This window comes from Pagrus pagrus (genome assembly GCF_965226575.1).
Source record: "Pagrus pagrus genome assembly, chromosome: 4".
Lineage (NCBI taxonomy): Eukaryota > Metazoa > Chordata > Actinopteri > Spariformes > Sparidae > Pagrus > Pagrus pagrus.
This window is the reverse complement of record NC_140188.1, coordinates 28,099,015-28,114,000: the sequence shown is the minus strand read 5'-3', so window position 1 is coordinate 28,114,000 and position 14,986 is coordinate 28,099,015. Positions and strand designations below refer to the sequence as shown.

The 14,986-nt window shown below is 39.6% G+C and overlaps 1 protein-coding gene across 2 annotated transcripts in view; it reads right to left on the bottom strand.

Annotated features, from left to right (window-relative positions):
• The window catches only part of acsl3a (acyl-CoA synthetase long chain family member 3a), a 38,928-nt gene extending 23,942 nt beyond the window's left edge, over positions 1-14,986 (bottom strand). For both annotated transcript variants that reach the window (XM_084350286.1, XM_084350287.1), the window contains exons 1-3: positions 14,860-14,986; positions 7,104-7,675; positions 4,156-4,333 (exon numbers count right to left, since the gene is read on the bottom strand). In XM_084350286.1, coding sequence (XP_084206412.1) covers positions 4,156-4,333; positions 7,104-7,478 — 553 coding nt within the window. In that variant the 5' untranslated portion in view covers positions 7,479-7,675; positions 14,860-14,986. The remainder of the gene's footprint in view (positions 1-4,155; positions 4,334-7,103; positions 7,676-14,859) is intronic.

Sequence of the window (14,986 nt, the reverse complement as noted above, 5' to 3'; positions counted from 1 at the left end):
ACTGCAGTTATGAGGTTTTTATATGACAGTATGATGTAGATAATTTATGCTGTTTAACTACTGCTCTTTAAACCTTGTTCATATTAAACTCAATCATATGAGAAGTAGAGCACATTTGCCTTTTGACAAAGCCAATATACAGCAAATATACAATGTACACACACACACACACACACACACATACAACACAGTGTGTGAGTTCACTGGGGGCCTTTGGCTGACTCCTTGATGCCTCTGTCAACATCAGATGTTCATGTAGACTCTCTCACCCCTCTTCTGACGCCATCACCCCTCACTTCTCTCCCTCTCTTTCCTCCCCTCTGTCTCTTCCTCCATCGCTCTTTCCAACCTTTAACTCCCCTCCACCCCCCTGCACTCTGTGTTATCCACTGCCCCGGGCTTTCAACCGCTCTACTGTTTGTGTTCGCAAGAGAGGAAGATGCTTTAAAGATGCTTTATTGGAGTGTACTTGCAGTGCATTATAAAAGTGTGACAGTTTAATGGAGCATAAACTTAAGCACACAGATTAAATGAAAGGTCTTCAAGAACAATAAAAGAGATTTAATGAACTTAAAGCGCTGCTGTGGATGCTTATAGTAAACATAGTACCCTTTGGTACAGAATATATTAAAGTGTAAATCAGCAGGGAATCCCTCAGGGAAGGAGGCTGCTGCTGCACTGCTCTCTGCTCCAGACTTACTTTTTACACTGGTTGCATTAGTGCACCCAACTCAGGTGTAAAAGCGCAACATTAAGGTGCATCCAATAACACATTTTATTTTAATTCCTTCACACATTATTTAAATGAATGTAAACAAAGGTGCAGATAGAATAACCACTAATTGATATAAAAGTTTACAATTTATACACAGAAAATATGTTTAACGGCTAGTATTTGTTCAAAGGCAAGTGTCTACACCTAGTTGTTGTCTTTTTACATTTTTTAATTTTTTTGACATTTTTAATCTGACCTGCTGAGTATTGAGCACATAGATGCAAAGGTTTAGGTGCAATTTACAGATTTTTGGGCACATATGTAACCAAAATAGTCGCACCCTAGAGCCCTAGTAGACTGAAGGTAACAATATAGAAAATCTCAACCTTCTCTGTGGTTTACAGTGTTGACTTAACCTTCAACATTAACATCACACTAATATGCAGCTGTTTCACCACTGTGAAAAAAAAGTATTTCACTTAGAGGAACATTTATCATACGTTGTTTTTATTTACTTGAAGTAATTACTTTGTTTTTTTAATGTCATGATTCTTATAATGTTCCCTGCAGCATTCGGTGCAGGACCACAAGGCTCTATAACAGTTTTATCCCCCATGTCATCAGACCGCTGAACTCTAAGTGAACATTGTTGTCTATTCTTAACTCAACTATGTCACTTTCAATAATTTGCACTTTTTAGTATGTTTCTGTTTTTGATATTTATTTCCTTATTTTGGTATTTTTTGATATACTTTCATTTTAATTCTATGCTGAGCCTCTGAAACGAAATTTCGTTCTGTGTTCATTTGTTGCTCACAGAATGACAATAAAATCTGTCAAGTCTAAGTAACAATAAGACTTGTGTTGATGTGCTTCACTGTGTAGAATGATGTATGTGCACAGTTTGACACTAGAAGGCTGTTTTAACATTCATTGCTGAACGTCTAAATCTGATTTAAGAGGCGGACCCACAAGCCAAATTCATGACATCACAAAGTTTGTAATCCAATCCTGGTCTAATATTCAGATGATGGGAAAATTTGAAGCCTCCTAGAGAATGGCCTTCAATTCACAGAGAATGGCCTTAAATTAAGGTAGAAGAGATCTCCTGCGATGTAGCTAAACTTTTGAATCATAGATTCAGGATATTTTAATGAGGGAGTACCGGTAGATGTAATTTTAAGGATTTTAGCAAGATAATAGAACTTATCTATCGTTCTTTCGATCATAAAACCCTATTAGTCACAGTGTTTTATATACATATTAAACATGTCTGGAGGGGATCTTGAAATGATTCATCTGGATCTCTTCACCTGAAGAAATGAAAAAACTATTTTGGGCTGACAGGGACAGAGTTCTGTTTTTGTTTAAGAGTTTGTTTGTTTTATGGGAAAAATGACGGCTACTGTGTTACAAGCTGAAAGGACCTTTTTCCAGTGCAAAGTCTTTTCGTTAGAGAAAAACTAACGTACAAGTGGCTACGCTGTGCATGTGTTAAACTATTTTCAGCATTTGAGTGTGTTTCCATCACAAGACAATGAAATGGATGGAGATGAAAAAAAGAAGTGGAGGAGGAGAAATGGGACACTTATATAACAGCAAAGCAGAAGGGACAAATTGACCTTCTTCTGTCTCAGCTGGGCCCTGCATGTTACAAGTTGTCCACTGCACCCACATATGCACGTACACACACACACACATGCTCACATGCACGCACACACTCACAGTCCCAAACAGAAATGGCTATAAATCAGCCTGATTCAGACACATTTGGAAGATGCTCAGTGGGAAAGATCAAACTGAGGAACACAGTGAACAAAGTGAGTCGCAGCACAGGACAACCTAAACTGAAAGTACACTTTATTCTGCTCTACAGCAGCCTCCCATCGTTTTCAATACTCTTTTAAAATATTGGAATTTTCAAGCATTATTTCCTATCAGAAAAAAGGTAAAAATATGATTAGAGCTCCAAAGATTAATCAATTAGCTATCAACTAATAAATTAAGCACCAAATATTTTGAAAATGTATTAATCAATTCAAGTTAAAAAGAAAATCCAAATTCTCTGAATCCAGCTTCTTAAATGTGAATATTTTCTGGTTTCTCTACTCCTCTGTAACAGTAAACTGAATATCTCTGGGTCGTGGACAAAACAAGACATTTGAGGAAGTCATCTTGGACTTTGGGAAACACTGATCGACATTTGTCACCATTTTATAACATTTTGTAGACCAAACAACTAATAGTCTAATTTAGGAAATAATCAAGAATGAAACTAATTATTAGTTGCATCCGTAGTAATGCAACCCTTTGGAAAGGGAGGGGTGAGCGACGGAGTGTTGCAATCTAAAACCTCACAGTTAGATGCTGCTAAAGAATCGATATATTACACACTGTACCTTAAACACACACACACAGTACTGTTCATGGGAGTACATGTCTCCATGGATTTCAGTGTTAACTAGATTTAGTTTTTTTTAGCAGAAGGGCAAATATCTGAAACCAAATGCAGACCATGTGAAAGAACATAGTCTTACAATTACAAAAACTAGAGCTGTAATTATTACTGTGGTTGATTTATTGATTAGTTGATTGACAGAAGACTATTATGAAACTATTTTTATAATCGACTAACAATAAATGAAAACTATTATTACGTCAAATTCCTTTTATGTGTTCACATGTTAGTCAATAAAGCTGATTGCGATCTACAACAAATTTGAAGAAATGACAGCAGACAATGCTTCAAATGTGGATGTTGCTGCAAAGAAGCTACAAATTGTAAAATGAAGATGCTTCACAAATTCCTTCAAAATCAGTGCCACCAATTCAGCATCCAACCAAATGTGAAATATAGTCTCAATCTCCCCTTCTGTTCCTGAGTTATGGTGTTGAATTATGGACAGACAAGTGTTTTTTGCAGAACATTACGATGTCAGTGAAAGTGACCTTATGATATTGACCTTGATTTGTCATAATTAGTATATGAACTCTTGAATTATGACCAAAAATGTGCTTTCTGAGGCTGCGTTGACCTTTGACCACCCTATTCTAATCAGTTCATCCTTGAGTCCAAGTGGATTTTTGTGCTAAAGGTGAGGAAATTCCGTTGACGTGTTCCTGAGATAGCACGTTGAGAATGAGACAGACAGACCTGAAAGTGTAATACCTCTGTCGATGGCAGTTGTTGGTGCGGATGCTTAAGACCAATGAGAGTATATATCAAACAAACAAAACCACTGAGTGGAAAAAACTAACTGACATGGGACAGAGAAAAACAATATGTAAGAGACTGATGCTTCTAACTGCCATGTAATAATTTGACTTCACTGCAGTGTTTGTAATACAGATTCAAAGATATTTTCATGGGTTGTTCACATTATTTATCCACCCTCCTCTGCGTATTTCTGTGTCCATACTCACAGACACGCTGGACTCACATGGGAAGTTGTACATGAAGCAGGCCTGGGCAGCAATGATCCACTCGGCTCGTGTCTCGCAGAAGATGGCGATGGTGTTTTTTGGCCGTTGACCCAGTGATGCCAAACCACTGCCCAGCTGGGATGCCGCTGTGAGGACTTCCTCATAGGAGAGCCAGCAGTACTCACCCAGAACCACCTGCAGGGGGAGAGAGGGAGTGGGAGACAAGTATAGTAAGTGATGAAGAAAAAGGAAAATAAAAAAAGGTACAGTAGATAAAGGAAGTGAGGAAGGATAAATGTTCCGAGTTTGCAATAATCCAAATCATTACAATTAAAAGCACAATACCCACTTCCTCAACACTACAGTAGTTATATTCCACAGTCACATGTTTGGTCTGCTTCATATTAAGAAGTCACAGGAAACAGAATGAAGGTTCATTGCTGCCAAACAAAACTACTTCCTCTTCTGCTGTCATTCTCATACTGTCGCATTTCACGGTCTTCATCTGCAGGATAAACACAGGCTTCTGGATACACTCTCCAACACCCATACACTGATGACACACAGTAAACAAAGGAACTTCCTGCATGTGTTAGTGAGGTTACACTGGCTCCTAATGGTCAATAAATGTAGTGCACACAAACACACAGAGAAAGACACACAGTAATGATGACTACAGTACTCTTTTCTTTGTGTTAGAAACAATAGTTCAACAGCTTAACATGTTCTCTTGCAGCAATAAGTGTTTCAGCAGTGGGGTTTAAATGGATTATAAGGATCAGGCTGCTGGGATTAGTGGGGTAATTCACTGGTAATGTAACCACATGTCAATGTTTGCCAACTCCTCACTGTGCAGGTACCGTGCATACTTTGATAAACTGAATGCTGAAGTAACTTTTTAGACTGTCTATAAATACAGGTGTTTGTATATTAGTATATTTTCTGAGAGCAAAACATGTTTGTAGCCTGTTGGGACAGAAGCTGTTGTAAGCCCAGATTTCACTTCTCTTTCATACTCCAATACTCAAATATACCAATCTCTCTATCCTTCTCTCCCCACTGTTAACATTTGTAAGATTGTTGGAATGTTGGTAGTCTGAGAGAATAACAAACAGCAGTCATCTGAAAAAGTAACAATGACTGGAACCATTCTATCTAAACACTGAAAATGCTGCAGAAGGTAGGTCAAGACAGAGTCACAGAAGAACACAAGACAGCTGTGATTATTGATGCACGATATATATCAGACCGATTAATTATCAACCCGATATTGTTAACCCGGCTATTAATCTGTATCAGTGAAATTATAGCTGATAGAACAGATACAGCAATACAAAGCCAAACTGCTTTAATTGAGTTAACAAGTGCATTCGGCAAGAGCAGTCTACACACTGTACCACACTACCCACTACAGTAGGTTGTAATATGCACTTTTTAAAGTTGGTTTGTAGGAGAAGAAAAACAAATGCAGCACAGTTATTGCACTCATGGTGTCAAACTGCTGCACCTTGGTAGAGCCAAACATGGCACTTTTTTTTTTTCTTCAAGTCTGGCCCTTCTAAACAGCAACTGAACAGGCCTGGCTTACAGCTTGCTCTGCTCTCTGCTTAAAATGAGGAATGCGGACAATTCAAACCAATTTGATTTGAAGGAGGGACACAGATTTTTTTTCTCCACACAATGTGACTAACTGATGTGGTGCAGAAAAACAATTCAGATCTATTCCTTATATTCATTCTCCTCGTTCTATCCTTTCTGAAGCTTCTTTAAATGTCTTGACACCACAGTCCAACCCCTGGCTATGCAATCTTTGATTTATTCATATTCTGTTACTCTCATACTCTTTTCCAATCATCCCACCTTGCAACAAAAAAAACGGGATGTTTTTGTAGTAAAGGATAGATCCCAGGCAGACACACATTAAATGATAAGTACATTTATTATTATCTAAAAAACCCATGAACAAAACAGGTCTGTGTAGCCAATGTCTGATAAATCGTATTCCTCTGTGACATAGAACTCCATGGTTGTCCAAAAATCATTACGAGGGACATTGCTCTGTATTTTGAGTCAATCCCACATAAAACCATCCTGGAGCTATAATACTCAGTAGTGCAGCAAATCTGTGGCTTAAAATAGTCCCCAAACTAATGCACCTTTTTACTCTGGTTTGAGTAAATTCTGCTAAAAACTACAGTGCCCAGCTGCTTTAGGAAACATTTAGCCTTTTTTTTTAAAATGCAACTACACAAATGTAAGTCTTAAGTGGGAACAAAAAGGACTGAGAATAAGAGCCACTTGATACAGTTTTAAGTCGAATGGTAGGGCCTTTATTGGTGGTATATCATCTATGCTATATGCACTGCATTTGGGGAGATAGCATTGGCAAGAATTATGAAAAAAAAAAAATTCAATTATAGTAATTTCCTTACTTTGGTGGGGATTTCTCTGACTTACTCAAGGGCCCTACTTGGAGAAACACTGCCATAATCCAGCCAAACCAAAATGTTAGATATTACAGTAGCGATAGCTGTAATTTTTCGATCAAGTTCAGCACTATAATTAAGTACTGGAGTGCAGCAGAGATGCCCTGGCTGACAAATCTTGTTCTCCAAATATAAGAAGACATGTTAGTTTGGTACAGAGACAGACCCCCCAAAAATGTCACATCATCATGCTTTTAATAGTTTTTCCAATGAAAACATAAACTGTGATCATGGTGAGTCCCAAAGAATAAAATGAAAAATGATCATTCACATTAATTGTTATTCATAGCACAATTGCAATATCTGTTTAAATGACTGCATGCTCTTTTTTGCCATATTGTGCAGCCCTACTGACCAGGTATTATTATTATTATTATTATTATTATTATTATTTGACATTTTGGGTATAATTTTACATCATTAATGTAATGATGTAAGATGTATGCTTATAGAAGCAGACTTCCTGTCTCACTCTTTACCTTCTTGAACACCTTTCCATTGTCCTGTCGCTCGTCCTCCTCACTGATTACCTCCCTCGTCCCGAGACAGTCTCTGTGTGGGAACCTCGTGGCTGCGTACTCAAACATCTTATCCAGGGTGTCGGCTCCTGGGTGCAGCGATGTCACCAACCTTTTGGCGGCGTTCACTGCTCTGTAAGGTCCTTCCCGACGTCCCAGCAATGGACGGGCCTTAGCTCTCTTCGCTCGCTCCTCCTCTGAGCCGTAGAAGCCTCCGTCAGGTGTGGAGAACCAGCTGAGGATGAAGGAAGGCAGGAAGGTGATGAAGGTGTAGATCCATACCATGAGATGGAAGAGGAGCAGCAGCATGGGGTTCAGGTCCTCCTTCAGCTTCATCTTGGTGAAGCTGTGAAGACGCTGGAGTGCACTGAAGAATGAGTGCGGAGGAAGACGAGTTGTGAGAAAAAGGTCCTACTCCTGTCGTTGCAGTCAGTCCTTCTTTTCTCCTGTCCTCTTCTTTTTCTTCTTTCTTTCTTTTAGGGCGCTTCACTCGCACTCTATGGCAATAAAGTACCCACAGGTCCAGGCCACTCCTGGAAAATAAATGACATCATCCTGGCATTAGAGCAACAACTGACATTCAAGGTTTTTTTAAAAAACTAGTTTCAAAATGATATTATGCCTGTGATTATAAAGATCCTGACCTCCGAGCCCCTTACAGTCTGGGAAAAAAAATCAACTCATTCAGAAACCGAAACAAACAATGAGTCACATGTGCTCCACCACTCACAAAAAGCAGAAGGGAAAATTTTGTTCTTGGCAAACCGTGGTGTGACAAACAGAACGGCTCTGTGTTTTTAAAAATGTTTCTTCTTCTTCCTGCAGCCCCTGTGTCCACTTCACTCACTGAGAACACAGCACAAGCGGCTGTCAGTGTCGCACACTGTTAGCATCAACGACACAAAGAAAGAAAGAGAAAAAGGTAAATGAAAGCAGCAGGGAAAGATGAGAAATGAGAAAAAAACTAGAGCTTCAATTGACAAATCATTTTTATTAATCACTGACTGATTTATCTGTGAGTAATTTTTCAAGAAAAAAAAGTCAAAATTCTTTGATTCCAGCTTCTTTAAATGTGAATATTGACTGTTTTTTTTATTCCTCTATGACTGCAAACTAAATATTTTTTAAGTTGTGCACAAAACAAGACATTTGAGGTCGTCACTGGGAAACACTGATCAGCATTTTCACCGTGTTCTGATATTGCATAGACATAACAACTTATCAATCAATCCAGAAAATAATCATCAAACTAACCATCAATGAAAATAATCGCTAGCTGAAGTCATAGAAAAAGCAAACAAAAAGGTTTGAAAAGAGAAGAAAACTGAAGAAAATGTCAAATGTCAAATGGATAGACTGTCTCTAACAGACATAAACAAGTGTGAGAAGTGTGCAAGAGGTTTCTGAATGAGCATGTGTGATGGGGTGCAAGCTATTAGAGGAGATGGCCGAGAGAGGAACAGATTAGTACACAGCCAGAACAAGCTGCAACTCAAGTACCGCCAAGTAGTGGCTCCACTGACTGTACCCATTAAGCTGCATGACGTAAGATTTAGACAGCCTGTAGTGGGTTATGCTCAGAGGGACTGTCACACACTCCTCCACAACTGGGATTCAACTGTATGAGCATATTCCCTACAAGTCATCTCATTTCTTAGTTTCGATTCTAATAATACTGTAGACAACACCCACTCCAGTCACAGTCTGTTCGTCCTGTGGCCGTCTGGCAAAAGATACAGAAGTATCCGCTACCCTACTGCCAGACTACAGAGCAGCTTTTTTCCTTGGGCTGTGAGGCTGCTTAACTCATCCTCAACAGGCCATAAAATAAAGCTTTTCTGGTGTAGCATAAAGGGGCTGAAACTTGCACCACACTGAGGTGTAGAATAACTTAACATTGAACCTTTGGACACACACTCAATATGAAAAACTAATGGCAGTGATGGAGACTGTAACACGGACTAGGTGCTCATTTGAGTTTGGGAGCTGTCCAGAGTTCTGAACAGAGATCCAAGTTAAGGTTATCTCATCACCACGGCTGACAGGTTTCCTCAGTCTCCTGTTTCCTCTGTTAAAAACAATCTGGATTTTAAGTGTTTCAGATTTTAATTGTGGTTTACTGCAAATCCTAAATTAGTGATACCACATAGTCCTCATTATTATAACTAGAATATCCGCCTATCACAGATACTATATCAGTATCACGAATATGTTGCTGATACTGACAGATATGAAAACTTTTTGGTTTTAAACAACAGAGTGCAAAGTGAGAGTGGTTTATAGCTTTTACATTTCAGTGAAGTTTGCTGTTTCAGTTCACGGATATCATTTTAGACAATAAAGTTTATTGTGAAACTGTGAAATATCCTGCCGCCATGATTACTACATTCAATCATTGCAAAAAGTTTGTGTATATCAGCAGGTATATCGGAATTTTTTACGCCCCAATATCGGTATCTGCATTGGCTCCAAACACTGTATATTGGTCAGGCTCTACTTTCTATGTACATACAGTCAAGCCCGAAATTATTCATACTCCTGGCAAATTTTGACTTAAACTTACTTTTATTCAACCAGCAAATTTTTCCTGTTTGGAAATGACACAGGCGTCTCCCAGAAGATAATAAGATGTACAAGAGGCATCATTGTGGAAAAAAATATTTCTCAGCTTTTATTTACATTTGAACAAAAAGTGGCATGTCCCAAATTATTCATACCCTTCTCAATAATCAATAGAAAAGCCTTTATCGGCTATTACAGCAATCAAACGCTTCCCATAATTGCTGACCAGCTTTTTGCATGTCCCCACTGGTATTTTTGCCCATTCATCTTTAGCGATGAGCTCCAACTCTTTCAGGTTGGAGGGTCTCCTTGCCATCACCCTGATCTTTAGCTCCCTCCTCTCAATTGGATTCAAGTCAGGAGTCTGGCTGGGCCACTGCAAAACGTTAATGTTTTTGTCCGCTAACCATTTCTTCACCACTTTTGCCGTGTGTTTTGGGTCGTTGTCTTGCTGAAATGTCCACTGGTGCCCAAGGCCAAGTTTCTCTGCAGGTTATTGATTACTATTAATGTCCTCTCGTACAAATGAGTGAGCAAATGATAGTCGAACCTCTTCACTGTCACAGCCCCCATTAGATATTACAAGACTTCTGGTTAATAGGGTTGGTAAAAACTGCCGTTTGAGGCCTCCAGTGTGAGAAATAACCATAATGCTTACTGACATTTCTATTTAGTCGACCAACTGTCTTTGCAGCTGAAACAACATGTCCCCTGTTGAAAGGTGTGGCCATGCGCACACACACACACACACACACACACACACACACACACACACACACACACACACACACACACACACACACACACTCTAAAGCCCCTAACAATCTATTCTCGCCGCACTGATTCATTATTCATATGAGGAGGCTCATCTTGCTCCCCTGAAGCACCACATCCCTCCCCTCCCAAAACTGACACATACTGTACCAACGTGTCTCCCAAATACACTCATCCCTCAAGTGTCCCTTTGAGACTCATAAATAAATCAAAGGTTTTACCAGCAGTGTTCTCCCAGACTACCATCTGGTCCCTGTGGGACTCGCTGTTGTTCCTCGGGGTGTCTTGTTACCCAGCCAGCCTGGATGCCTCACTTCATCACAGAGCAGAAACTGCGCCCTGGTGGAGATGCAGATGCTGAATCCCATCGCCTGCTATCATGCACTTTTTGCTTGTTGGTTACAGTTTCTTGCTATTCTTATTATTCATTTTTTGCAGAAAATCAACATGGATGAAAGAGAGGCCACAGAGAAGTCATGTGGTCAACTCGGGTAAACAAACTGTCAGACTACAAGAAAAGAAGAAATAGAGCATGGTGCCTGCAGACTACAACCTCTTTCATGGCTGTTTTGTGTAGACAATGAACAGAAGTTTTAGGTCTGCTGGATGAACAGTTTGTTACAATTCCCCTACCATTTTAATTTCCACCATCGTTTTCAAACCACAAAAAAACACATCTGATACACTTGAAGGAACAGTTCAACCAGAAAATAAAAGTTCAGTCATTAGTCTGGTCGTCCCCATACCGATAGAGTCTGGTGAAGTTCATAGTCCACAAAACAATTCTGGGCGTTCATAGCAAAACAGTATTTGCAGCATAAAATGGCTCCGTACGTCTTGTCTGGTGTAATCAAAGTCTCTGGTAGTTACAAGATCCCAAATTTGAAAAGACGTCATTTACACCCTTGATGCTTGGTCGAGCTTTTGCACCCTCTCGGTTTCAGACGGGGTGCACACAAATTCTTTTAGGTTAGAAGCTACAATGCAGATTTTACTTTAAAAAGGGTGTGAATAATGTATTTTCAAATAAATTTGGGATCTATCTTATATATATATTTTTTTTTTTACTTTTTTTACTAATAAAACAGACCCCATCTATTTCAGTTATTTAGGAGAATGCTGTAATATTGTTTTGCTGTGAAGCTCCAGAAATGTTTTGTGGACTACAAAACTTCACCTGCCTTTCCATCAGAATTGGGGTGACTAGACAATGACTGAATTTTCATTTTTGGGTGAACTGTTCTTTTAAGTAACAGAGTGACACAATGTTTTCCTGACTAACAGTGAACAAAAACTGGGTTGATCACTTTCAATCTTCTTATGTGAGCCTCTAGGTCTTTTAATATAGTCTATATACTGTATGTTTTAACTATTATATAATAATATATTATTTTCTGAACTATATGAACTACATTCATTAACAGAATGTTTACCAACAGTATTGAGCAGTAATTAGTATAGAATGAACCTGAGGGCTTTTCCTATGTTTTGAGTAGGGGTAATCCAGCAATTTACTCATGCAATTGGAGATAGATTTAAATGTACTACAAAGATTTTAAACTGGTTATGAAACGGTCTCAATTTAATACTGATGCCTCTTTATGGCCTACATAAGCAAAAGAGACCATTAGCGAGAAGATTGGCTATTTCTGTAGAGTTATTATAGATATTCTTGATGCCTGTCACCAGGTTTGAATCTGATTTATTTGGGTCAGATAAGTCATATAATCAAACTATATTTAGGGCGAGTGCTAAAGATGAATTGAGGGGGTGGTGCGGTACATGCACGCTGAAAAAGGCTTATAAATGAAAAAAGTATTCATATCTTGTGTCTTTCTTTCACCCTGCTTCCAAAACAAATGCATGCACAAGCCAGATCAACAACTTTACAACACGAGACAGTGATGCTCTCATACCGCTTTTGACCACAGGGGCCACCAGAATCAACAAAAATTAAAGATCCTTGTAGCTGCTTTAAACAGACAGATAAAAATCAAAGCAGCATAGGTTTCTAATATGGGTCAAATTTGGGAAACACTGGACACCAGATTTACCATTATACAACTCAATAAGGTCCTTTGTTAGACACTCCCTGGCAGGTAAACACCTCTTTCTTTCAAACTTCACACCTGCAGTAAAATGATTACACATTTGCAGTATCAACCTCTATCCAAGATTTTTTCATGCATAGTAAACCTCCCTTCAGAGCCACGGAAGGGACTATTCTCGCCACTCTGTGCCACAATGACGAAACCATGGGGAGTGCTACTGTGTGCACAGCGATAAGGTGATGGGCAGAGAGATAAGGCGATGTAGTTATAGAGGGAAGGAGGCTGAAACGTGTGGAAATTGTGAGGGAATGTCGGCTTAGCTTTACATTTCAGGCATTTATAAGAGGCTTTCTGAAAGGTCGAACCACAAATGACCTGATTAACAAACCTCCGCTCTATAAAAGGTCAAGATCCTAATTTGCCCTATTGCAAGCAAGCTACTAATCTCTTATCTTTAAGAGCAAGAAGCGGGTAGTCGCAATATGTAGACTAGTAGTTTGCTCAATGGGTGGCTTTATACAACAAGCAGGCACTTTGCAGGCAGCCTCCACTCAATGGATTAATTGAGTAATATTGTGACATGGTCTGTGTAGCGGTGGGGTGAGCAGGCATGTGTGTGAGTGTCTGTCTGTGCATGAGGGAATCATTGCTTCCTCAAGAGATTGTGTGAATGGGGTCTTTTGTGTGCCGACGTCATCGTGCTTTCACCCACTCAGCTAAGCAGGCAGGCCGAAGTCTTGCAGAAAGTTCAACATGGCCATTGTGGTGAGACGACGCACAAACGCACGACTCGGTCCCAAGGGTCAGACTGCAAGTGTGTGAGAGAGAAAGAGGAGATGTACAGTGCACAGTGCGTTTGTGCATGTGCGTGGGTGTGTGGAGGTGCAGGACAGATTTGCAAACATGAGGTGTATTTGCTCATTTCAAAGAGTGACATAATCAAAAGCTTGCAAAACGACTGAGGAGTTTAAAGTATGGTGAAACAGAGTGAAAGCACAAAACACAATTGGTTGGATTATGTGGATCAGACTGAAGCTTTTCTCTGCTTTTGTGTGCTCATGGTGACATAAACTACTGGCAAACACGCCAGTCACCAACCTATTCCTTTCTCTACTGTGAGCTCTCTTAATGCTTAATTTTCTTTATCACGGGTGAAATAACTAAAGTACATAAAAAAACAATAAAACCTTTGCTCTTTTTACTCATCACTCAGCAGACTGTGATTAAGATATGGTTTTAACACCAGAATAATGTAGACATGTGTCCTCACTCTAACGAATGTGGCCACCAGTGAGAAAGAGTGTCTCTCTCTGTGTTTTCTAATCACATCGAACCATCCCTGTAAGACAATAGCTTCTCTGTCTGTAGGTACAGGAGCACTTTAATGGACCTGCATCATTTGATAACCGTTGCCACAGGCCAGTTCACTTCAGCTGTGTAAATAGCAGCCCCAGGTTGTAAAAAGTTAGAGTGAGGATTGTTGTGAGGTGACAAAGATTTTCAGTTCTGAAAACACGTGCTGTTATAAACTGTGCCCTACTTGTCTGCATTTCGTTAGTGTAGAAAAGTTTCTACCAAAAGAAATACATCAAAATGTGCTGATGATTATGTACAAATAAACAAATTATAATGAGTATATGAGCTAGTGAGCACGTTCACGTACATGACACATCCTCTTACTTGTTGAAATCAAAGCTTATTAGTGAGACAAAAAGACTCAAGGGTATATGTTATAATTACAGTGGTGTCAGGCGTTCGGGCTGCAACATCCAAGCGCACCACAATGGAAAGACAACTTCCGGTATATCATTTCAAAATAAAATATTTCAGTTTGTGTTGCGATACTTTGAAGCGGGCTGTTGCACATTACATTTAAATCGTATTTATGGCAAAACAGTGTTGAACATACATTAGGTAATTATCAAATTTCGACCAAAAAAACACATTAAGCACGGACGTACATAACCTCTAATGAACTGTAAAACTGTCATTTTGTCATTTGAACAGCACTTCCGTTCATTCCCACAACCCTTAGGTGAAAGTAACAATATGAATGACTTTAGTGTCTCGGTGACTCTTTTCGTTCTCTTTGGCGGGCGACTCTTACATTTCCACCTCAGTTGACAACATTAAATTAGCTGGCAACTAAATGTACCGTCCGACAGTTCATTAGTAACCTCACGAAATAAAACCCTCGTGTTTTCATTCAGAATTAAGAATAAAGTTCTTTACTCTGAAGTGGCTCTATCTATACCGGGGAAGTTGACGCAACGGCAGCATCACCCCGCACATCTGGCTGTCACAAAACGGCACCGCAACGACAAACTTACCCGTCAACGTCTCCGCCCGGGTCACTTTATCCAGGCTGGAGCAGCGGAGAGCCGACTTTCAACCTCTCGGTGTCCGAGCCCTGTTCGAGACAGCTCTGCGCATGAATTCATCCACCGGCTCCCTCAT